This window comes from Chaetodon auriga, chromosome 23 (genome assembly GCF_051107435.1).
Source record: "Chaetodon auriga isolate fChaAug3 chromosome 23, fChaAug3.hap1, whole genome shotgun sequence".
Taxonomy (NCBI): Eukaryota; Metazoa; Chordata; class Actinopteri; order Chaetodontiformes; family Chaetodontidae; genus Chaetodon; species Chaetodon auriga.
Genome location: NC_135096.1, coordinates 6832660 through 6857871, shown reverse-complemented (window position 1 = coordinate 6857871; position 25212 = coordinate 6832660). Strand labels below are relative to the sequence as shown.

Below are 25212 nucleotides of genomic sequence, written 5' to 3'. Positions count from 1 at the left end.
TGTTTTTAAAAGCAGCTCATAAAGTCTGTTAAATAAACATGGTTTAGTGGATATTTTCGGAGCGAATGGAAACAGTCATAGCTGGTGTTAATACTGTGAAAGGCTGTCATTTTGTGGATTTTTGCATTCATGTTCCTCAGAGGCTGAATCCTTGAGACTTTGTTCATCCCCTGACATTTATTCTAGCATCACCATGAGGTTGATATTTGTGGTTTAGAGTGAAATATCCCGACAGATACCGGATTTTGTTGAGAATTTGCGGTCGCCAGAGGATGAATCCTCATCATTTTAGTGATGCCCCGACTTTTCTAACACCACCAGCCGGTCAAAGTTTGCCTCTATCTCTGTATCTCAACAAATGTTGTGTGGATTTACCTCATATTTCATGCAGATATGTGTGGTCCCCAGAGGATGAACCTCTTTCTTCCAGGGCCACCATTGGATTGATATTTGTGCTTCTGAGTTCAACAACTGATGGATGGATTGCCATGAAATTTAGAGACATTCATGTTCACCTCAAGATGAATCACCAACGTAATGAAATATCTTTTATATTAAATAAGATAAGATATTAAAATATCTTTTAAAATAATAACAATCCCATAAGCTTCAGCTGTACTTTGTGTTCGGTGCTAATTAGCAAACATTAGCATGCTCACTTGACTGAGATGGCGAATATTACAGCTGCGAGCATCGCTGTGGTCTTGTTCTTAAATTGTGTGTGTTTTATTTGAGGTTTTGCGAATGAATTCTTGACGGGGAGGCTGTGATGTCCTCTAGTTCTCCCTCTCACTGAGTGCATCTTGTGGCGACGAGGAGGTGGATGCACCTGGACGAGCAACATTTAAGTCAAATGTAGTGGTGCGTTCGGTGTCGCCTGCTCGCCAAGATGTGAACAAATGCCATTTTGTAAATTTGTGTTAATCTGGTGTGATGCATGCTTCTGTGTGCTTTTTGCAATTAGCACATCTCACTGTTTTCTTCTTTGGGTGTTAAATATTTCGACTCCAGCTGTTCGTGGTTCTCACCGCTGAGGCGGCACAGTCCCCGAACGCCGATCACTCCTGCTTCACAGCTTAATAAGGTTAAAACAAAAGCGCGGACAAATCATGCTGTATATTTGCACAGTGATGCGGTTTGGCCTTGTTTCACTGGGCCTGTGCTGGATGTCTTTGCTCTGCAGGAGGAAGACGTGATCTGAAGTTGGTTGACTCATAATCTTGGCATTGCCGAAGGATAAATGGTGTTCTGTAGGCTGCTAGCTCCCCTTGGTGGAGAGAGTGGGTACACAGGAGTAAACAATGGTCCTGCTGACTGTGAGTTTAATGTGGTGTTCCATTCACAAATAAGAAAACATGCAAATAATCAGTTAGAGCCATTAACAATCAGCAAAAAAAAAAAAAAACCTTTAAGAATATCAATTCAGAATGAGATGTTAAAGTTCTCATTCACACCCAGCTTTGATTTTGAGCAAGACTCATAATAAATCCCAGAAAGGACGAGTTCAAACTCAAATATCAAAGGCCTAATGTCAGCCCGAAATGAATCAAAGAGGTTCCCGTCATAATTCATTCTGCACTGTGTCTTATTCAAAGCAGAGGCGAACTTTAATCCGTTCACTGTGCATCTTCACTTCAGGGCCTTTTCTTTCTGCTTTTTTTTTGTCAGAGCCTCATGCAGCAGAAACACATTAGCATACTGCCATAAACAAGGGAGCAAGGCTTGATTTATTTTGCCAACAAGTCCTCCTGGGAGTGGAGAGAGAGAGAGAAAGCTCGTCAAGGCGTGCAGTAAAGTGGAACTTCAACAACAAAGCCACTCGGGCTGGAACAAACTGTGATGTTTCAGCGCTGAAGATCAGAGTTTTTAAGCAGAACTTCTCAGGAGGGGAGCGAGACATCAACGACGTGTAACATCAGTGGGCTACACCGCCGTTCATCCATTCACGCTCCCGTGCTAATCCAATCAGAATGGAGAAAACAAAACCGGCTAATTCCTGCTAAATATCGCTAACCACCAGTGGAATGTTATGAAATACAAATTTGAAGTATTTCCATTTCATACAACTGAATACTTCGACTCCACTCACCATTCACTGGCTTTATGAGTCATTTTAAAGCACTTATTAATGTCTTATCATGCAAATCAATATTCTACAACTACTGGGCCATTATTAATAACAATAACCTCTTAATTACTGCTTATTGACAGGAAATAAGGAAGTTGTTGTGCATGGATTATGATCTTAATTCAACCCTAAATGACCCTAACCTCCAGAAAAAGGCATTAAGAAATGTTTTATAATCATTAATAAAGAGCCAATATGTTACTGATACGCATGCTAATAGTCAACTAGTTAATATTTGTATCTTCATGTAAAGTGTTTACTCCACTACATTTGTCTAGCTGCTTTAGTTACTAGTTAAAAACTGACAGGAGGCATTTTACTGCAAAATGAGTCTATTGGTGTGGTATGAGTACTTTTATTTAACCATTGGTGACTGCATCTCTTCTTTTGACTCAGGTTGAAATCAGCCTTGTGTGAAGTGAAATGACGTCTTGTAAATTGTAAATTGATGTATTCTCTTAATGGAGGGGCACACAGACTCATGTAAATAGTCAAAATAAAATGTCTTTTCTAAAACACAGCAGTTAAAAATGGCAGGAAAGAACTCAGAAAAGACACTGATTCTGCAAGTGAGATAAGATAAAACATTATTAATACATATAAAAGAATATAGAAGAGATAAAACAGACATAGAAGAGATTGAAAAAAGATTGATACACAATAAAAATCAACCAAATATATGTACATTATACGTGAGTATAAGAATACTATTGCCATTTTCAATTGCAGATGGGTCAGATATGGAGAATAAATATGGTATTTTGTACAGTTTCACTGTGGAAGATACAGGTACAGTGTTTGTGGGTTAACATAATCACCTAAAAAAAAAGCTTTAAATGAACATATTAGAAACTTTTTATCCGTTTTGCAGTTTGCTGGCCAGCCTGAAAGCTTTACCCGATGCTGCTCTCTGCCCTTGCGGAGCAGAAACATCCTTTTCTCCCGCCGATGATTCAGCTCTTGCGGGGGGGATCCCGAGGCGTTCCCACACCAGGTGGGATATTTAGACCCTCCAGCATGTCCTTGATCTTCCCCTGCTTTTGTATTCTCCCAATTGGTCAAAACAATCGCCACAGGGAGGCGTCCTGAGCAGATGTCTGAACCAGCTGAACCATCAACAAAAGGAAATACTGATTTTATGTCTGTACACAGAATTTGTTTTATTTCAAGGATCTGTGACCCCAGAAACTTCCAAACAAAGTGATGAAGCGTCTCAACTGTCTTGGTATTATTGGGCTATTTTTTTAGTCCAGCATGGGTCAAGAATTTGCCTTTTTCTGTCAGTCAGAATCATCTAAAGTGTGTCAAAAAAAAGCCCCGTTACAACACATTGATTCAATGTTTTAGGACAGCAAAACTCCTCAGCACAAGCTCACACACAAGTTAGTGCTGCGTGCTAATTCCAAGCATTTTTAAGTGGATAGTTTGTGGCAAACACATTGGAGAAGTCATAAAATTGCACCAGTAAAACTTACTGCATACTGAAAACATCCTGATTTGTGAGTCGCTGCTGATGGCGACACAGAGCAGGAGAAGCTGCTCGCAGCTGCAAACAATTAAAACAAATGACGGGTGGTGCCGAGACAGCTGGAGGAAGGTTATCTGAACCCTCTCCCCCCCGAAAATCTGCAGAAGTTCTAATGCTGTGAGTCGCACTTTGATTTGCATCCGTCATGTAGATGCTGACAGAGGCCTGTGCAACGACAGTCAGGATACTTTTAATGCTGCATGCAGACTGCAGCAGTAAGGAAGGAGCAGAACTGACAGGTGCACTTCAAAAAGTCACACTCTGGCGACCCCAGGTGGCAGCAGGGTGATATTACAGGGTTATATTGGGGCATACTCAAAATAGTTTGTACGCAATAAATGGAACGGGAACATACAAGAACTGTATGTATGAAGAGTGCATTCAAACATCAAGAGTCAGTGCTGTATGTCTTCTGCAACTGGAAGACATATTTAGAAATATTCTGTGTGTTTCTAATAGTTTTCAGGAGTCTGAAGGACTTCACTGGCCCTGAACGACATGCTGAACTGTACACATGAAAAGCTCCAATTGTTTTTGAGTTTGTGGGTCTGTGGAGACGTCTCTCTGGATGTTTGCAGCCGACATGAGTGTTTGACACCTCCATTGTGAACACGTAGCGCTCCATCTGCAGACAGCATTTCCCCACAAAGTGCACCAAGAGAACCTGACTTTCATTTGATGAAGAATGCTTTATTCAAGACTCACATTTTCTGTGGCACTTAAGAGTGTGGAGTTCACCGCTTTGAAGGCTGGCGAGACATCCGATCCCAGAATATCAAGAGCAAAAAACACACACACGACCTTTTCATGTTGAATCAATTGGTAATGTCAGAAATGTCAAACGGTGTCGCTTTGCAGGGAAATAACAAGCGCGGCGCTCAAAGAAAATGGGCTAAATCTCAAGCTCCAACCAAAGATTAATGTGTTAACGCTGTCCCACAGGTGTTAAACATGGGCTTTTTTATGAAACAGCTACTTTATTTTGACAGCGTATCTGGGAAAAATGCCAGTTTACACCATAGAAAAGGCTTAGCAGAAGGTCGTGAGCCACGTCCTTTGTTTATGGAGCCGATTTTACAAGCAAGGTCAATGCGCTCCTGCTTTATGGATGTATGAATGCCACAATGTTCAACTTATTGGGTTTTTTTTTTTTCTTTATACTGAATATCTATAACCCATCCTTGTAATGTTCCTCAGGGGAACTGCTTTGCTTGTTTTATTGCTGCTTTTTCTCCAATTACAGTTACAAGCTTATAATACTGCAGTGACATATGTGATATTATGCCAAAAATATGCTTTAGAATGGTTTAATAGTGCATCATTAGAGAGGTTACGATGCCTTTCTCACGCCGGATTTATCTTGTTCGTCTCTTCGGGCCTTGAAAAACTAGAAGCCAGGCTTTCATAATGTGCTTTATATACTGGAACCGCTCTGCCTCTCTGACTCTGTTAACTACTCCATTGGCCGGCTCGCTCCTGTTAAAGGAGATGATGCATCTCAGGAGACGACTTAAAGCATCTCTAATCGATATTTTTATGATAATGCATCCACTGACGATGTGAAAGGAGTTTTTGGCTCGTTGTCATGCGTTCTGGCCCACAACTTTAGGAAAAATGCTGGCATTGTGTTTCTGCAAGCCACAGATATGCTGAAACTTAACATTTCTCTATGTTTCATTCTTTACCAGTAACCTGAAATACGTCATATGACACGGATGAAACATACAAAGGACACTGAAGTGACCTTTAAATGTAACGGAGTGGAAGTATGAGGTAGCATACAGTAGAAATGCTTTGTCATACTTCTACTCATTTGTGGAGGTAATATCGTACTTTTTTACTTCACTACATGAATCTGACAGCGTCTCAGAATAATTGTGATTTTGAGCTTTGGTCTATTTGTTTTCAATCAATCGGTTCATAGAGGAAACAATCAGCTGATTAACAGTCACAGGGGGGGCATTTTTCTGCATGGAGTACTTTTAGTACTTTGAGTGCATTTTCCTGATTGTACTTTTACCAAAGTAACACTTTCAACTTGTACCAGAGTATATTTCTGTGTATTATTAGTACTTTTACTCAATTAAAGGGTCTGAATACTTCCTCCAGTGCTGAAAACAAACGGTGGAAAGCACAAACATCGATTCTAAGTTCATGGTTGATTGTCTTTATTGATTTGTGATTTGAATCCAATACCTCACATGTGTGTCTTTGTAATCTAACCACAGTATCAACAGTTTGTCACTGATAACATGAAGGCAATTCAAGAGTGATGAAATGCGCACCCCCCCCGTCCTCCCCCTCCCTCCTTCATCCCCTCCTCCTCCTCCTCCTCCTCTTCCTCCTCCTCCATCCTCTGTGTAGTGACAGGATTTGTCAGTCTCGTTGCTGAAAGCGGCACCGCGCTGTGTTTCTGTGTTTGGCTGAAGGAGTTAGCTCCTGCAGGCAGACAGACATTTTCTGATGCTCCGGGCTGCCTCTAATCTGTCAGATTAAACCGGCGGACCACCTTTGCGCTCCTGCGTCTCAAGCCTCCCTGGAGACGGTGTGCGCTAAATATTACCCTGTTGTCTTCTTCTTCCTGTTCTTATTCATTCAGATCCTCCAACCACGCCGATTTCTCACCTTTCTTCTCGGCTGGAATGACAGCCGACGTGCCCGTGCGCTGTCCGCGGTGCTGAAACTCCCGCGACCTTCCACCTGCCGCGGAGAACTGAGGCGAATCTCTGCGTCTCCAGCGGACAGTTTTGACGCAAAATTGAGCCCGCCAGACACCAGCAGAGGGAAAGGGTCGAACTACCTGTTAGCTTCTCCGGGCTGCGGGGGTGATGCTGGATCTGCCGCGCGTCTGAAGGCGCCCAGAAGTGTCCTTCCCCGTTCAATCAGCGTTATTTGAATTCACAGCTGCATACCTACTGACCTACTTTGTGCAAGTTGGGAGTAAAAGCGACGCAGGAGAGGAAGCAGTGCCGGGCTGTGGTTGGAGATGAGGATGGAGATGCTGTGGAAATAGTGGTGATCCTGTTTGGGAGGGGGAACTTCCAGTCAAACGCAGGAGAGTTACGGGGGGGGGAAAGGAAGAGCCAGAAGGCGTGCTGAAGAGCCAGAGGTGTGCGCGGAGACGGAGAAGGTTATGACCGCGTCTCTACACCTGGACCTCAGGCTGCTGCTGCTGCTGCTGCTGGCCTGCTGGCAAACACCGGGGATGGTTGGAGCAAGTGAGTCTCTTTGTTTACTACTTCCCCTTTGTTCCTCAGCGTCTTTGTGCTTCTCATTGCCCACATCCGTGCAATAATACCGCATCAAAGTGAAGACTTTACAGGTGCAAACAGCTGGCACAGTTCAGGTGGTGGGGAGATTTTGCACCAGGATATATGTGTGTGTTTCAAATATAGCTTTATTGTCATCCAATCCAAAGATATAAATAATTCAGCAGACCAGCTGAGGTTTAAGAATCACACATGAGCGCATATGCAAAACTACATGAGAACAATACAATATTTATCTCAGCAAAATGGCAAATATGACAATTAGCAGTAAAAATCTGTGCTGAATGTTTGCCTCTCCATCCAGCTCTTTTTGAATCAGGACAAATATAGGCTGATTGATCAGCAGATTGATCATTTCTGTGCAATATTAACATAAATGACCCAATAAACAGGCTGTAATGTCATTATGACGGCAGCAGAGGCAGGTCAGATGATCATTCAGGTGTTTCTGCGGCGATAACATCCTGTCACTTGTCGAGCCATCGCTTGAAGCTCATTCTTCTTCAGCAAACAGAACAGATATTAGAAAATGCTCTATTTTTGATACAAACTGATGGTTGTTTTGCATGTTCTCAGGGCAAACGTCTCTTTATCTGTGCCTTTTTCTCTGCATTGACTCATTTAATCCCTGAACCCGCTGGTGGTCCAGTCATTACAAAGTCAAGCTGTGCAGCCAAACATCGATCAAACCCAGATAACTGCATTTTCAATTCTACCAGGGATCCCAAAGTTTCTAAAGATACCAAATATGTCAGGCTGAATTTCTGGGAAATCTGTGTAAAATGATTTAAATCACACTCCTTGGCTCTTGGCTTTGACTATTTCACTCTAGCTTCAGTGAAGAGTCAGACTACACTGAAATACATGCAGTCAGACAGTGTGGAATGAGATGCTTTTAACAAACTGAAAGCTACTAAAGGGAGAAAACTGGATGTTCAGCGGGGAGAGAGAAAAAAAAAGCTGAAAATATTCATAAATTCATCCACAGCACACAGATTTACATTAACATGTTGCTTCGGCTGTTTGATTCAGGGTGAGTCGGGGGTTGCTGTACCATGTTTACGCTCTATATATCAACTAGACAAACAGCTGTTGTAAAACTGTCAAAACCTTAATTGAATGTCTATCAGGGGATTGGTATTTCAAAGCAATCTCTCGCTCGCGCTCCAGCCTGTTTAATTAGCTATAGCAGGAATGCACCAGCACTTAAATCATCCCAACCTCTGGTCAGATTCCCGCTCTTTCCATTTCTACAAAATCAGAGCAACCCTCGGCAAACAAAGCCAAATCAACACGCTTCCCCTCGGCTGATTACCAGGAGGCGGCAAATGTGCATTTACGAGGCTCCATATTGATTCAGCCAATGACGTGTGTTTTTTATACTTCCCCACATGGCCTTCATCTTCCGAGCTCATGACAAAAACATCTTCTTGCAGGAGCTCATTAACCACGCCGCTCTTTGCCTCAGGTTTGAATCAGGCTTTTCATTCATGAGAAGCAACTGGAGCTTTTTGTTGTTCGGCATAAGCATTGGTTAAAACCACAAAAACATGCCTCTACAGGGACAACCACCTGTTGTCACCTGACTGAGGTCCTTTACTTCAGTCACGTGATAACATCTCAACAAGTTCCATTTGCTGAAGACGACCGTGGGATGTGGTCAAACACTCTGGGAATAGCTGTGTGGCCTTTGTTTTTCAAATATTTACCATATATATGTAGCACCAAGGTCAAGGGTGAATCTCCATCCAACAAGGCAAATTTGGGTCAGCTCGAGCTGCACTGCAGGATGTTTTCTCTCTCTCTCTTGCATCTCACTGCTCCCAGATGAAAACCCTTGGAATGAAACGAAAAGCGGCTCATTTTCAGACCAAAAAACCTACAAGGGTTTTTTGGAAAGGAGCTCAAAGAGGGAGCAGAATATTTGCAGCACGTAGGAGGTATAAAAAAAACCCCCAACTGTGGCCTCAAGAGGTCTTTATTAAATAGGAGCAGGGCAAAGTGCTTCTTTATTCATGCAGGGAAGGCTCCCTTCCTGCTCTGCTTCACATCGCTGCTGTGCTCATTGTTGGTCGTCTTTATTTATCCTCTTTTGCTTGCTGTGATTTTTCTCAGGCAACCTGATGATTTGAATGATCCCTGTGTCTTCTACCTGGGTTTCTTCGGTTTTGCAGCATCACCGCTGCCGTGTTGCTGCTCAGCAATTCAGCAGAACGCACTTTGATGGGTCCTTGTGGGAAATGGCTGCACTTGACCGGCCCGAGGGCAAATTAAAATTCTCCGCTAATTGCTGACATTTGGGTCCAGTTCAAAAAATGTTGTTGCATAATGTGGCCATTAGTCTGAAAATGATTAGCAGCTTTTAGATGACTCACAGAAAGGTCCACAAAAACTCAAAACCTTTACCTTTACACATTTATTTAACATTTCTTGTTGGAAAACAACACCCAAAAACAGTTCCAAAGTGACATAACAGACACAAATTGAAGACAAAGAAATGAAAATCCACTCCACAAAGAGACACAAAACAGCCACAAAAAGGCACAAAACAACCACAAAATAGACACAAAACAGCCACAAAAAGGCACAAAATGACCACAAAGAGACACAAAACAACCACAAAGAGACACAAAAGGACACGAAGACATGCAAAATAATCACATAAGAGATGCTCGATGCCTCCAAAGACAGATGAGACACAAAACGATCCCTTTGCGTGTCAGTCTGTGGGTCTTATGTAGGCGGCGGGGGTCCTTGTATCCATGCCCAAGTGCTCATTGTCTTACAATCTGTCCTTGATCTTACTGTATCTCAATCAGCATGCACAGGTTGTTTGCTGTATCTCGAGCACACACACACACACACACATACGCAGACATCCATCCATCACAGACGTGGTGGGGAGCCATTAGCCAGATTAGGCTGTCTGAGTCTATCAGCAAACTGTTACTCCGCTGTGATTTACTGTCAACTGTCCGGGCCGAGTCGTACGTCACAGACTACTCTACTCCAGGGGAAACGATGTAAACAACGGCTGTCACGAGGCCCGTTGTTGTTTTTGTCCCTGCTGGAGACGCAGCCCTCGTAGTGCTGTGAGGGGCTGCGGAGAAACACGGGGTCGGATTTGACAAGTGTGGCAGAAGCATTTGTCCGTCGTGTCGTGCAACAAATGAACGGAGCGCCGCGTGGAAAGATCAAACCTGCTGGGTGTGTGTGTGTGTGCAGGTGTGTTTTTTCTGAACTTCGGAGGACCAAATAAGGACAAAAATGAAGGAAATCCTCAGTAATCACACCCCAACTGTCCCAATTTGCTTTTTAATTTGGCTTTTGTGTTAAAAGCTGGTTCAGGATCAGCTCTGGAGCATCACGACAGTTACACCGACAGAGTCCTTAACAGGTGATTTTTGTCCATCAGTCACTTTGGTCCAGTGCCATGAAGTCAGCAGGTTGAGGGATGTGTGAAGTCTATGTTACGTTGCGTTCTGTCTATGGTGGTAGCATATATGTTATATCATTAGATTTAAGAAGATTTCAGGTGAGGGGAGAAACTTTAAAATCCTTAATTTGGCCTCATACAGAGCAATTATAGCCGTGAACAGTGGCTAAAAGCCTCCTGAAATGTTTAAAAGATAATGAATGGGAATAAATAATTAATTGGGACAAACCAGCCTGAAACATGAAGGACAAACAAGGACATGTCAGGATGTTGTGTGTGTGTGTGTGTGTGTGTGTGTGTGTGTTCTCTTACATCCACCTGAGCTGCTATATTTCATCGTTTAATCAATATCCACATTCTACTTCTCCTCCTACTCCCTGTTTTCCCTCCACCCTCTCTCCATCTCTCGCCTTTTTTTTTTTTTTTTTACCACTCCATCCAACATTGATCTTTTCTCCTCTCTCTCCGTCCATCCATCTCACTTTGCCCTTCGTCTGTCTTTCCTCTCACAAACCGAAAGATTGAAAAATCCACTCGCCCACCTCGTGATATCTGGCTGAGATAATTGCTCTCCCTCCATCTTTTATTTTTCCTCTGACTCATTCATCCCTTGTTCTGTCATATTCCTGTCGCCTTTCATCCTCTCTCTCTCTCTCTCTCTCTCTCTCTCTGTCGTCCTCTCATCTCCATCTCTTCTCCTCTGTCTTCCTGACTCTGTCCAAGCCTCCCTTCTCATCTCCTCTCCTGGTGTGTATAATGTAATTGCAGGAGTCTATTCACCATGCGTGCACTCCATTGCAGCCCTGACAGATGAAAGCGGTTGGGATTTAGCAGCCGTAACGTGATGGGAGTTCGCGAGGATCTTGGCTGTCATTGGCAGAGACAAGGGAACATGGTTTTGAATGTGTTTTCCTCTGTGGAGTAAGTGTGTGTGTGTGTGTAGGTGGAGGATGGGATTCTTCTGCTTGTTTTTATTATACGTACAAGTGTTTTTTGAATGTCTCTTCCCTCTGTAAAGAAAAATTCCTCCATAAAAGCTTGCCTGTGGAGAACAGCGTATTGCCAAAAGTATGTGGACACGCATATATGCATGACTCTTCGCACAATATCATGTTGTGCACAAAGCCTGGTCTATATAGAAGTTTTCCTCATGTTTGATTTGGCAGAACTTGACTGGTCTGCACAGATCTGACCTGAAATTTACTCCATCTAACACTTTGGGATGAGCTGGAACAACACTGACTGCACAAAACATGCATTTGGACAGAATATAAAGCAAATCTTTGCATTGTGTCAGTGGGTGTTTAGACCAACAGCCCTGCATTAAAAAGTGATTGTTGGACTGTTGGTGCAGTCTGTGTTTATTTGTCCTGAACAGCCACATATCATACACATGTTAGCTTTAGCGAGTATGCAAACGTATGCGCTGTTTGTGGAGCTGGCCCGTGTGACAGTTCAGCCTCAGAAATCAGCAGGAATTTTCTTTTTCAGCACATTTGCATGGTTGCAAATTCACCTCCCTTTGTTCAGCCTAAAGTGAATCTCTTTCTGCATCCCCTTGCGTCTTCCCTCAATGCAATCATGCCTTTAAAATTCTCCTAAGGTTGTTTTTTACACAACTGCTCTTACGCCTGAATTGAATCAAATCTCAGCAAGCAGCTTCTAGAATATTGTGGAAAGTCTTCACAAAAGAGTGGAAGCTGTTATAGCAGTATATTTATACCTATGGTTTTAGAATAAAGTGTTCAGCAATCACATTTGTGTGCTTTGTTTGGGTGTCCACATACTTGAAAAATGATTCAGAAGTGGAGAACTTGAGCTCAAAACATCAGGTTTTGAGTCAGTTCCTCACCATCAAAAGTCAAGAGTGTCTTTCTACAGCCACCATTTAGGAGAGACATTCAGTAATTATACAGAGAGGAATTCATCACAGAACAGGCACAGCGGCCAATTTCTACACCCACAGTGTCAGGAAATAGACCAGAATGCTTTGCAGCCACAAATGCTGCTTTTTCTCAACTGAAAAAAAACCAACAAAAAACTCCCACTGTCTTGTTCTGCCATGTTTTCATTCACTCCACCTACACATGCAGAGTGCAACAGGTTCTTATAATCCTTCCCTGTGAGCTGTCATAGGGAATTCTGGGAAATGTAGGAAGATGCACTGTAGCACAGATTGCAGTGAAACCATGTGCTTTAATGAGTCCGGACCAGTTTTGGCAGGCAGTCGAGCATGTCCTGCAGGGAGCGGGGGAAGGCTGGCTTGTATAATGAGCTGTGGTTAGCTTGTTAGCCCCAGATAGAGCTTGACATTCACGGTCATACTCCACAGAGCCTGACTGGATGCTTTCAGTTTTTTGTTGTTGTGTTTGGAGAGTTGATGTCAGCGATTACGCCTCCAGCTGCCCAAAAATTTGTCAGTTTTTTGTTCATACAGGAAAAGGGAGGTGATGCTGCTCCTGTGCTTGTTTTGGCTGTCACTGCTTCAAACAGTGTTGTGTCATTTTAGTACTTTATGAGCAATCATTAAGACATCAGGCCAAAATACTATTATTATTAATAGTTTTGTTGGACCCTTAGAGGGGAAAAAAACTCTTGATATAGTGCTGAGTTAGTACAATTTTATTTCACAATTAATAAAGTAAAAGCTGCAAAGAATCGTATCCTAGCCAACGTATACAATGTCTTGTAAACTGTATAACACAGTGGGTGAAAACTGGTTAGCAAGTAATCAGAGAGCTGTAAACACTTAAAAGTCATGCACAAATGGCTGAAATAGGTGGATTAAAGTAAAAGAGGCGTGATTTAATAGCTAAAATAGCAAATTAAATATTAAATATTAACTTAGAGGTCCAGTGTGTATGTTTCAGTGGCATCTAGTGGTGAGAGTGCGTCGCAAAAAACGGAAGGCACTCTCTCGAGCGGTGTTTGGTTTGTCTGTTCTGGGCTTCTGTAGAAACATGGCGGAGCAACATGGCTGCCTCCATGAAAGAGGATCCTCTGCAGACACAAAGAGCACTTTCTAAGGTAACAAAAATGCCATGATTCTTAAATTCACGTGACTGTACACTAATGAAAACATACTGATGAATATTATATCTCTGCCATATTCTGGATAAATATTTTAAATGGTTAGCTAGCTATAAGTATCCTAACAGGCTACACAGAAAATGTATTGAAAAAAAGTCAAAATTATTAAAAGTAATGCATAAATGATTTGAATTGTTAGCTAAAAGTAACAGATAAACACTTGAAGTAGTTAGCTAAATGTAATGGATAAGTGTTAAAATATTTAGCTAAATGTAGCCAAGATGTAGTTAAAATTGTTAGCTAAGTGTCGCGGATAAACAGATGTAATTGTTAAAGTCAGTGGGTTAAAACGCAGCTCGATGCCGTTTCTTTATTGTTTCTATTTTCTGACGCACAATGTGAGGAGAATTCAAATTTCAGTTTTACTTCAATGTGCCAAAATGCAAAACCTCAGCATATAAATGTCCTTTTTGAGCCTTGATGCCCTAATTCGCTGCTGTGGAGGCTCTTTTTTTTCCTCCTCTGATGGTGTTTTTTTTATATCACATGCACACATGCAAACACACACACACACACACACACACTCACACACTCACACTTCCAGTGGGCACATATTAATTGCTTTCTGCAGCCAGAAAAATTGATGAGAAATGTGGAGTGCTATTCTTGTCCTGCATGAAAAGAAGAGGAAGAAGAAGAAGAAGAAGAAGAAGGAGAAGAAGAAGAAGAAGTAGTTGGTGTGGATGAACTGAGCTCATCAATAGCTCTTGACTCGCAGTGAAAATCCACTTATTGATTTCATTAGATATCATAAAATCACCAAGAGGGAAGTCATGGAAAGATGCTGCTCATCTCTTTCCTGCTCATCTTTCTTTCTTTCTTTCTTTCTTTCTTTCTTTCTTTCTTTCTTTCATGTTTTGCCCATCTTTTCTTCTGTCTCTCTGTATTTCATTTTGTTTCATCTTTGTTGTTTTGTCTCATTAATTTTTTTTTTGTCCCATTTTGTCTTTTTTATTATTTATTTCCCTCCTCTTTATTGTGTCTGTATTTTTATCATTTTGTCCTTATTTTCTTGTCTGTTTCTCTCTTGTTTTGCTGCTCAGCGTCGTTCAGCTTTGTCCATCTTACTCTTTGTCTTTCTTTTTGTCTTCCTCTCATTCTGTTTTTCGTCTTATTTTGCCTTTGTTTCTGTCTCCTCGTCAGAGAAACTTTTCTTTCTAAGCCCCGTTCATTCCTTCTGATTTTCTCCCCTCCTAATTCCAGCTGTTCTCCTCCTTCTGGATGTCACAGCTTTTGCTGATGATTAAGTGACAGAAAAAAAAAAAAAAAAATCTCACACTCTTTTAGTGAACACTTCAGATTTCCCATTAATTTTAATCTGTCCCCAGAGAGTCATTAGTATGAGCCTTCAACTGTGTAAGTACAGTGTGTGTGTTTCTCATCTTTTGCACATGACCGTACATTAACATGGTGGTCATTTAGCTGACAATTTAATCCACAGTGACTCACGTTGACAGAGTAGATGGGAAAGTCATCCTCGCCAGTGTCTTGCTCAAGGACACTTGGACAGGCAGCTGATGGGAACTGACAGAAGCACATGGCCGTGATGGAGTATTCGTTTGTTTTTGTGTTCAGGACGTCCAGCCAGACTGCAGGATGCCAACGATTTACTCGCCTCTTTGAGTTATCCTCGGGAATAAAGACTTGAAGGGTTGACATGTCAGAGATTTATCACAAATGGATGTATCACATTTACAACTCCAGCCTTATCATCTCCTGTCTGTGTGTGTTAAAATGCAGACAGCAGCAATATGATAAACGCAACAAAAACAAAGCTCCAAGTGGTTTCCCATGCAAACATAGTACGGCCAAAAGTTTGTGGACGTCTCTGTTTGAGGCTGAATTTGGAGGTCCATCGAGAAATGGTTTTTCCCAATCTGCTGTGGAAGAGCCTGCACAGAGGCCTGACCATAACCCCATCCAGCATCTCTAAGATGAAGTGGAGCACCAACCGTGCACCATCCAACATCACTGGGACCACGCTCTTTTGGCAGAATGGGAGCAAATCCCTGTCGCCGGCTTCCAACATCTGGTGGAAAGCCTGACGCCAGAAGAGAGGAGGCTGTAATAGATGCAGGTTTTAACGCCTGCGGAGACCCAGCAATCACGTATGGGTGTAATGCTGGCATGTCCACACACTTCTGGCCATTTTAAAAAAAGATTTAGTTATAGACAACACATGGATACTGAGGGTGTCCGCATACTTTTGTCCACGTTGTTTTCAAGTACTTCTTTGGCTTTGTGAAACTTTGCCTTTGCTGCAGCAGGACATTCATTTCTGTGTGTGTGTGTGTGTGTGTGTGTGTGTGTGTGTGTGTTTGTGTTTGTGTTTTAACAGCTGTGCCAGCAGCCCCAGTGAACGTGTCTGTGACCCAGCTGAGGGCGCATTCGGCCATGGTGACCTGGAACGTCCCTCAGGGAGACACTGTCATCGGATACGCCATCTCACAGCAGGTACGGTGAAACAGCCTCGTGTCATCACCGACTGTGTGTGTGTGTATGTGTGAATATTTACCACGAGCACGGCAACTGAGTTCAAAAGATGGATTTTTCTTAATTGGCTTAATCCTCAAAAAGCCTGAAAAATGGTTTGTCATACTGCTCGTTAAACTCAGTCAATCTGTCTCTCATCACACTCACCCGCGTCTACCCTCTGTGCGCTCTCATTTGGTTGAAGGCCAATTAATTTTGCAGGGATACAAATCGAAGGGATATAAATTATGCCTCGAATGCCCAGAAAACATGGATTTCTGCCATGCTCAGGGCAAGAAAACAGCTTTTCCAAAGTTGAATAATGCATTTTTTGTGATCGTCTTTATCTCTTGGGGAGTGGATTCTTTTCTTCCCCCCCCCCCCCCCCCCCCCGCTGTCCACCGGGGTTTTTAAAGTGCTGTGTCATTCACGAGGCCAGTCAGTCAGCATTTTGCCTGAAGACCCTGGCAAAGTTCGGAAACGTCAGGAGAATTCGCTCATAAACGTCGGACTTGTTGAAAGGCTTGTTAACGTGGAGGCTGACGTTGGGGCTTTAAGAGGTAATAATAAAAAAACAAATCTCCTGATTACAAAAGTTTCCAGCCAGAGGAAAAGCGGGAACTTTTCTGTGCATACAGCCAGAAAAAGCAGACGGATCCTGGTCACTGAAATGGTGAGAAATGAAAGCTAATTTCAACTGTTTGACATTGAGAGCTGACTGTGTGTTCTTCAGCTATCAGATCCATCAGCTATTTAATGCACGTGTTTATATTTTTGCCACCCAAATATAATTTCTCTTCTAAGTTGTTGCTCAGCGAATGCACAGTCCCTCGCATAAAGGCAACAACAGAAGCGCCACACGGGGTACAAGCGCACCTGTTTGCCAATCGAGAGACATTTCATTCTGTTCGCACGGGTCTCACGTGTCATGAAACCCAGGCTGCTCGCTCAGCTCGGTTCATTCTAATCAGTTTTTACCACCCACAGTTTGGCAAAAAGGAGAATCAGACATTAGCTGAGCTCCGAGTGGGAGTCGTCTCCATTAGTGGAAATTATTTGGCCGGGACTCGTCTCGCAGGAGAAACATCCACGGCGGCGGGGGATGCCAAGCGACTCTTCTTTTTCTTTTTCTTTTTTAAGTCTCCTCACGTCTGAGTCAGAATCCATCAGCCGAGTGGCATTTTTCAAGAAAACAGAGGGGATGGGGATGTAAAACATCTCCTGCCATAACCTCTGAAAGCACTTATGTAAAAACCTCGCTCAAATATTAATAGGCCAGGTGATGGGATCAGGTAGATGCAGGGAGCTCTCCGTGCAGGAGGTTTTATCTCCTGAGCTTTTTTTTTTTTCCCTGCTGTTAGTCTTCTGGAAAAGGGTGCAAATTTACTAAAAAGGCAAAAAAAAAAATCTTCAGAAATGCAGCTATATGCAAGGCGCTGGACTCGACAATGATCCGGTGTCAGGCTTTAAGGCTCGATTTGGATGCTGCTTCGGGAGATTATTTCCTGTACGCGCTCGTTCGGTAACAAGCTGAGCCTTCTGTTTGTGAAGGAGAAGCAGGACGAGCGAATGTGCTCAGACAAAGAGTTGCTTCACTCATCTGAAGTTGTTCCAAATCCCAGAGCTCCTGCAGCTGAGATCGGCGCATTACGCAACAGCTCTTTCAAACACACACACACACACAGAAAGTAACCCAATTTGAGATTGTACATCAGACGTCCCAACAATCCTCATTCTGATTCAGAAATCTGCAACTATCGTATGCACAAGGCTAATTGATGGTGTGTGTGTGTGTGTGTGGGTGGACGGTGATCAAATAAATCCACACTGCGCCTGCAGATAGTGTCTGTTTTAAACTGTAGGCGTGTTCTGTCGTTCCTTAACCTGCGACAAGAGGAAAACTGTCAGCCTGTGACAAAAAAGACTTGTTTATCTGCTGCACTTCACTTGCCAGAACGCATTAGGCCGCCGACGTCTTTCTTTACCTAAAAATAGCCGCGGGACCAAACTTTGTCCTCACCTGGAAGCTTCGGGGTCAGTCCTCACAGGATGTACCTTTTTACCGAGGTTACGACCTTCTCTTTAAAAGCCTCTGCGGCATCGGCCCGTCCCACCGAGCAAGAAGCTAAATATTTGCTGCAGTAGTCCAAAAATGATTCCATTTTCAGCTCCCTATAGTGGAACACTGTGCATCGCGGACATTGCATCAAATATAATTGGCATCATTTCCACAGGGGAATGAAATGTTGCCTCCAATTATGACCAGGCGTTTGCTTTCTGGTCTTTTTTTTTTGCCCTGAGTTTTGCCTCACAGGGAATATACAGGCTATACAACCTCAAGGTTGAGGTTGCAGGGCTGCAGGGATGAAAAGAACTGTCCTATTATAGATTTAGAACAGTAATACAACGATTCACAAATCCACAGATGTAAACAGAAGACACTAAATGCCTTATTTCTACCTGAATGAGGCGTTTATGTGCTGTATCTCACACCTTTCTTGACCTATAATTAATGCCAGTTGCTTCAGCAGCATTTCTTAATTTTTTTGCAAAATTCCAGCTGAGTCACTTGTATTGATTTACAACCCTTTTAACCCCGTGGAGAAATTGTATATGATGGTCTTTTCGAGCGATAAAACCTTCTTCGGGGCTTGCCAGAGGAGCAGGAGACACGACTTCAGCTCTGCTGATCTCTGGTGATTCAGACATCTGGAGAGCCTCGAGCGTCCCACCAGCCGTCTATTTATTGACTCTTCCTCTGCTCTTAGTACTTAACAGCCACATTTCCTTTATGGGAAACTTGTGTCTCATTCTAAATTAGACTTTAACGCCCACACTGGCTGGATCGGACACTTTTATCCAGCGGAGGAAGCTGTTTGCGGAGATAAATGGCGTGCCTGGCCCTTGTGAACCCATTTCACTGTCAAAAAAAAAAAAAACAGACCAGGTTTTATGGACGTGTCTCATCTGTGGCTGCTTTTTAGGAATTTGTCTGTTTTTGGTTGGAAGGAAAGCCCAAAATAATACTTGTAAAGTAATATTTGTGCATGGATTGTGTGTTAAAGGGTCTCCCTGCCCGTACATGTGTTTCTTCCAAACAATGATTGGTGGTGTTGCCTTGCCTGCAGACCTCATCTCCCCCAGCGGGACAGTCGGCGTTGGAGCTGAATTTATATGAGGCGAAGCTGTTGCGGCAGGGGTTTTATTTGCATTCATAACCCCTGTCTTGAAATCATGAAATAACTAGGAATCAATTCAGCTATTTAATCACAGCACCTTGCCGACGTGCCCCGGAGCAAGACGTTACGCTCCGGCCTCTTCTTCCTGGGTGATGAACGGTCTGCAGAGCCCAACGATCCCAACCATTGAATTTAAACTCCTTCCATTTGCTAAGTGTGCATATTGGCTCTGCTCTGTGTGCGTGTGCAGAGGCAGGACGGCCTGATGCAGCGCTCCATCCGGGAGGTGAACACGTCCAGCCGCTGGTGTGTGCTGTGGGACCTGGACGAGGACACGCACTACAGCGTCCAGGTGAGGACAGCACGGACAGCAGACAGCGCACACGCAGACAGGATTAGTCCACTGCTGCGTCGCGTAACGAAAGACGACTCAGCCGGAATCATGTTCAACCCTAACCCTAACCCTAACCTTTTACCCAAACCTAACCCTAACCCTTAAAGAAATAAGGTGAATCAGTGTCAGGCAGGGGTCCTTTTGTCCAAGCTGGGACAGTCTACTGGAGACACGCAGAGGCTTTATTAATGGTCGTACACTAATTAAGCGATAAAGCATGAGGAGGTGATTTATGAAACCTCTAATAAAGCCATTAGAGACAACATAAAACCCTTTAATAGCCTCGGATTTCTCTCTGTTTGCAGCTACGGGGGAATTACGGTTTTAATGAAGTCGTGATTTAAAGGTAGTTCTCCGTCCCCGGGCTTCCCCGCCACTTCATAAATAAAGACGGGCCGGGCGAGGCCGCTAAGCAAAGACTTTTGATAATTACTCACATTAGTGGCTTTTTTTTTTTTTTTTTTTTCGCAGAGCTTTCAACCACAAAGCGGGGTTTTCCTCAGCAGCTTGTCGCATCGTGACTGCGAGTGAGGGACTCCACGGATGTCTCCGGTGCAGCTTGAATGGAGAAACTCTTATTCTTATTAACTTCTTCTCGGTGTATAATTAATATAAACTGGTGGCGCTTTCTTAATGGCGTAGCTATTAGTTATTACAGCTCGAGCTACAGCGACTCTCTGAAGGGGGAGTATCTAATGCGACTCCATTATCACGACTCTATTAAACTTTTTAGAATCCATTCTCGTTTAATAGACTGACACAGATTGTCCTTCAGCCGGAGGACTCTGTTAAATGCGCTCGTCAGCAGGCGGATGTCCCGCAGGAGCGTCATTGAGCAAAGCGCCGAAGCCTCGCCAGCACCTCCGACCTTCCTGTGGCGAGGAGGAATTTTAAAAAAAAAGGGAGGATTTGCAGACATCAAACTTGCAACTCTCCAATCAGAGAAGTTTTTCTGTCTTGAAACAGAAACTTTTGGATATTTTTAGACGAATTCAAGGACTTATTTTGCAATGTGGCGTTGTCATCGAGCCCACTCCTGCCTTGGCTTCCGAGAACGACTGCACAGAAAACTCATTGAATTCAACCTTTGCTTTCGACGCGTAGGCGCAGACCACAGCGTCTGAAACCTCTTGTGCATCCAATTGCGTCTCTGTGATGAATTTGTCTCCCTATATGATTGCTGAGCTTCTGTAGCTGCCAGAGATGTCTCAGTATTCAGCCTGAAAGAGAAGCACAACAAGCAAACTCGCTCATTTCTTGCAAGTCGCCTCATTTTGGGGAGGTTTTTTAACTTTCCTCGGTCGTCCCAAAGACGCCCCCCCCCCCCCCCAAATGAGTCTTTAGCTCGTCTGTGTTCCCTCTTTTATCTTCAGTCTGCTTCTCCACTTACAGTACTGTTTGTCCTCCAACGGTCATTCAGGATCCCAGCCAAAAACCAAAGCACCATTTGCTCGCTAAATATACCCTCGCGAGCCAGTTCCTTGTCATCGTTACATAATGTCATCCTCCGTTAATGTCAGCTGGGAATGTACCCGGTGTAAAGAACGGCGTGTCTGAGTGGCTCCATCTGAGCTTCAGTGTTTCCTCGTCGTGCTTTCATCTAAAGAACCCGTCTTCTTTTTTGCACTCCTCTGGGGGGGGGGGGGTTTAGGTGCAGTCCGTCGGGCCGCACGGGGACAGCCAGCCCAGCCGTGCCGTCCACTTCCGGACTCTGGAGAGGAGCGACCACTATCCAGCCGGAGTCCTGGACCACCGTAAATAAAAACACAATCTCACACACACACACAAAAAAGTGCACATTTTATGAACCGTAGATTATATATTTTCCTGTCCTTGTTAGCAAAGTCTGACATGCTGAATCCTTGTCCTTCCTCAGATGAACCGGCGATGGAGGGTCTGGGCATGACTCCTCACTTACAGACAGGGGAGCTGCTCATTATCACCACTGTGCTGCTGCTGTGGGCAGGTCAGCCTGGATGTGTGTTTGTATGCACTGTGTGGGCGTGTGTCAGCCGGAGATAAGCTTGTAGCTGAACGTAGGCGTGATAGCATCCGCCAGGCTCTTTCACGTGGCTGACGTTTTGTTTTTTACTCTCTCCCTCTCTCCACCCAAGCCGTCATCGCCCTCTTCTGCCGACAGTACGACATCATCAAAGACAACGACTCCAACAGCACCAAAGAGAAAGCCAAGAGGCCGCTGGTCCGCGCCACCTCCTCCTACTACAACGCTTCGGCCGGCAGCTCCCCGATCTACCACAACGGCGCCATCCGCAGCAGCAGGGTGACTATTTCCTCTGAACTCCATTAAGAAACCCGCATCTTTTCAAACTTACTCCACAGCTTTTAATTCAGTCGCAGCGCTTCTCTATAATGCATGATCATTCTTGGCTGCCAGGAGTATTTTGTTTCTTCTGAAGAGCCTTTGTAGTTGCATCAGAGATCTCCTAGCAACCAGGAGCTGCTGCCATCATGGCTAAATATAAAACAACCAAGCTGGAATCAGAGAGGGCTAGCCGCAGACGCCTGTTGGGCTGCTGCTGCTGCTGCTGTGCGTGGATTCAGAGGCCTGCTCGCTAAAAGTGAGCCATCCGACAGGTGGATTCGGACTGCGAAGAATTTGAGTGTGAGCAGCGCCGTTTGAATATCATCTCAGCCAGATAGCTGAGGATCAGCCAAGCCAACATTATGTAAATGCCAAAGCAGTCAGATGCGTCAATAGTGAGGACTCGAAAAATTCTCAGTTGTTCGCCACTTATTAGAATCAGCGAGTGCAGAGCTGAGAGCCGAGGAGCATGAGCGGATTGTCTTTTACTCGTCCTGAAATTTTGGAGCAGCCGCGAGTGCAGAGTCTGACAGCAGCAGGAAGGACGGAGCGCGGCGTCCCTCCTTCACACATTTGAAGCAGCTGTGAAGGAGCTGTGTTCTCCATCAGGGACGGTAGCTTAGCCGTCATCCTCCTGTCCCCCCCCCCCCCCCCCCGCCTCCACCGGATGGCATCATGTTTCTGTAGCGGCTTGTTCCAACTGAGTTCATGTTATGTGCATCGTCACATTTCTCCCAAATTCAGCCCTATTTGGCATCTTCTCTCGAATGTCACATAAAGTTCAGTTGTTTTCGATGTAGTTCGGCTGCACGGCATGAGTTTATAACGACTTAAGAGCTTAAATATGATCTGATTTAATGGTCTGATTCATTAAATATAATAGTAATATGCTTAAACTGTACTGTACAGCAACATCTACGAAAAGGAAAAAAAAAACATTGTTGTCCAAATGCAGAGATCAGTGGAAATTTTGTCTCCAGTTGCCTGGATAACGAGAAATGCCTCATCATCACCATCCCCACAGGGAGGATAATTTCCAAAAAGTCGGATATTTCTAAGCAAAAACACAAAGAACACAAACGCAGTAAAGTGAGAAATTCATCCGGGCCTGACCTGAGCCCGTTGGGAGCCCTTAGATTTGCGCAGTAAATGTCAAGCTGTCACGCACCCGTGCACAGGTCATTGATTAGGACATAAATGTTGAATGTACACCTCAATGCGAAGTGCATGAATTCACGTGGCAGCGCATGTGAATGTGTCCCACACGCTGCCTTCCTGTGTGACTCATGTTCGTATAAGTGACCCTCTCTCCGTTCATGACTCATGTGTTTGTGAGTACAGCTCACTGTTTCCTTCTCCCTCCTCTAGCTCCACAGAGCCTCTTCCTCCATCAGCATCATTAGAGTCTGAGCTCGGGTGTCGCTTTTGAGAACTTGCAGCGCGGGACGGGGTGGAGTCGGCGGCGCGCTGAGCAGCATTTGCCTGAGGAACTTCATCAGGATGATCATGACAAATGGAGAATTTATAGACCTGGCTTAGAGTCTAATTTATTGTAAAATATGGGGAAGGTAAGGAGCACTCCATGCAAATTAAACACTGACACTGGAGGAAATGGATGACTACTGCCCTCTAGTGGCAGAAGGCTGCAGCATTAAAACACTCAGCTTCTTTCAGCGTGGAGGAGTTTTAGCGCAGCAGGACGCCTTCTGAACTGCTTCCTGTTGCACAGAACGATTCTCTTCTTCTCTCCAATGTCAGAGACTTAATTGTGAATATTTGCCAGCATGCCCAGTCAAATCCATTGATCATTTCAAAGGGTCGACACCTGTTCCCCCCGAAGATACGAATGTGAGAGTGGGACCGCTGTGTGTGCACATGTGTTTACATTCCTTCTATTTATATGTTTAACTTCACTTCATCTGTGTTTTTCATACCATAATCAATAATTATATGTATACTACTAACACCAAGTGGAGTATGTACATAGGTCAAACTGAAAGTATTAGTAATTTAACTGTAATTCTGTAATTCAAACACTGTAAACTTTCATAGTTTAATTAAATTAACTCATAATTCTGCCGTTAAGTTGATGTAATCAGATATGTTGGCTCACTTTATATTGTTGTTATAAAAGTCTTACAATGATGCCAAAACGCCCAGCTGATTCTCCAGAGCGCAGCGGCTGCTGATCAGACCTGCTCAGAGAAAATCGGAGAACCTGAGAAGAAGGATATCCGAAAACTGCAACGATCAATACTTCCTGAATGAGGCATGAGTCCGCCCCCTCACTTCAGTCTTGTCTTTGCAGGTCAAAGTTCAGTCAAGTTGGAAATGCATTTCGCCCACATTCTGCTGTAACTGAATGGGATGCTGAACAGATCTCGGCCGCCAGAGGGCGCAGTTTGCTCACATGCAGGATGTGATTTTATTTATCACTGACAGCTCTTTCTTGAATGTACTCAAGTGAAACCACACAAGAACAGGGTGAAAACCCATAAAAATATTATTTAACCCTGAGGGAATTGTGTCAGAAATCCAATCAGTTATGTCCTTTTTCCTTCCAACTTTCAGCAGCTGCTTGAAAATCACATCACATGCTGCTATTTTAGGCTAAATTAAGTTTAACTGGACGTTTATTTTTGAAAACATGAACTGATTTGTAACATGTTGTGACAGTAGATGTGTGGAGTAGATGAGTGGTTTGGACGCTAGATGGCGCTTCAGCTCTATCAGGTGCAGGTTGTGCCCTGCGGGCTGCAAGTGTGTGTATGTGTGGTAGTATATCTGCATTTGTATGGACTCACAGGACAAAGGTTCACTGTAGTATGTGAGAATATTTGTATCCATCCAAAGCATGTGTCCAAGATCACTGAGACATTTTGATTTTCGACACACTGTACATAAAGAAAATGGTGATGATTGTGTCCAGATTATTATTTTTTATTAAGTGAACAAATCACAAATAACCATCTGGTTCTATACAGTAGAAAATGGGGAAAAGGCGGGATTAATTAGTTAAATTAATTATTTACACTGACAGTGTTCCTCTTTTGTTGAGCGACAACACATACACACCAAATTAATTAATATTAATTAATGTCACGCCCTTTATTATCCTTTGTCTTCTGCTTTGCCGACGATCATAGTCTAAGAACTACAGTTCCCATAGTTTGTGGGTTTACGGGGACGTAAACAGGAAATGTTGCCAAGGTGTCACGGAGTTCGCGTTGGGCTAGAAGGTTATTTTATTTTTATTTTCATACATTTTGGAAAATTGCAACCGTTAAAATTATGCCGAATCAGTCATCAGCAGTTCCTGTCGGTAATGTACCCATAAAATTCGAAACAACTGTCCTGAATTACTTTGCTATTGAAGAAAAATTGAAAACATGA

The 25212-nt window shown here is 43.6% G+C and overlaps 1 protein-coding gene across 1 annotated transcript; it reads left to right on the top strand.

Moving 5' to 3' along the window:
- Positions 1–6014: 6014 nt before the first annotated feature.
- Positions 6015–24743, top strand: LOC143316103 (fibronectin type III domain-containing protein 4-like). Its single transcript, XM_076723811.1, has 7 exons — positions 6015–6874; positions 15790–15905; positions 19353–19454; positions 21148–21250; positions 21373–21462; positions 21611–21777; positions 23188–24743. Exons 1-7 carry the CDS (start codon positions 6790–6792, stop codon positions 23227–23229), a joined length of 705 nt encoding a protein of 234 aa, XP_076579926.1. The 5' UTR covers positions 6015–6789; the 3' UTR covers positions 23230–24743.
- Positions 24744–25212: the final 469 nt, after the last annotated feature.

What these genes read in the sequence shown, in the direction of transcription:
- LOC143316103 (XM_076723811.1), top strand. Translation starts at nt 6,790, where the DNA reads ATGACCGCGTCTCTACACCTGGACCTCAGGCTGCTGCTGCTGCTGCTG. An exon ending in GATACGCCATCTCACAGCAG is followed by an intron (nt 15,906 to 19,352) that starts GTACGGTGAAAC and finishes GTGCGTGTGCAG; the next exon opens with AGGCAGGACGGCCTGATGCA. An exon ending in ACACGCACTACAGCGTCCAG is followed by an intron (nt 19,455 to 21,147) that starts GTGAGGACAGCA and finishes GGGGGGGTTTAG; the next exon opens with GTGCAGTCCGTCGGGCCGCA.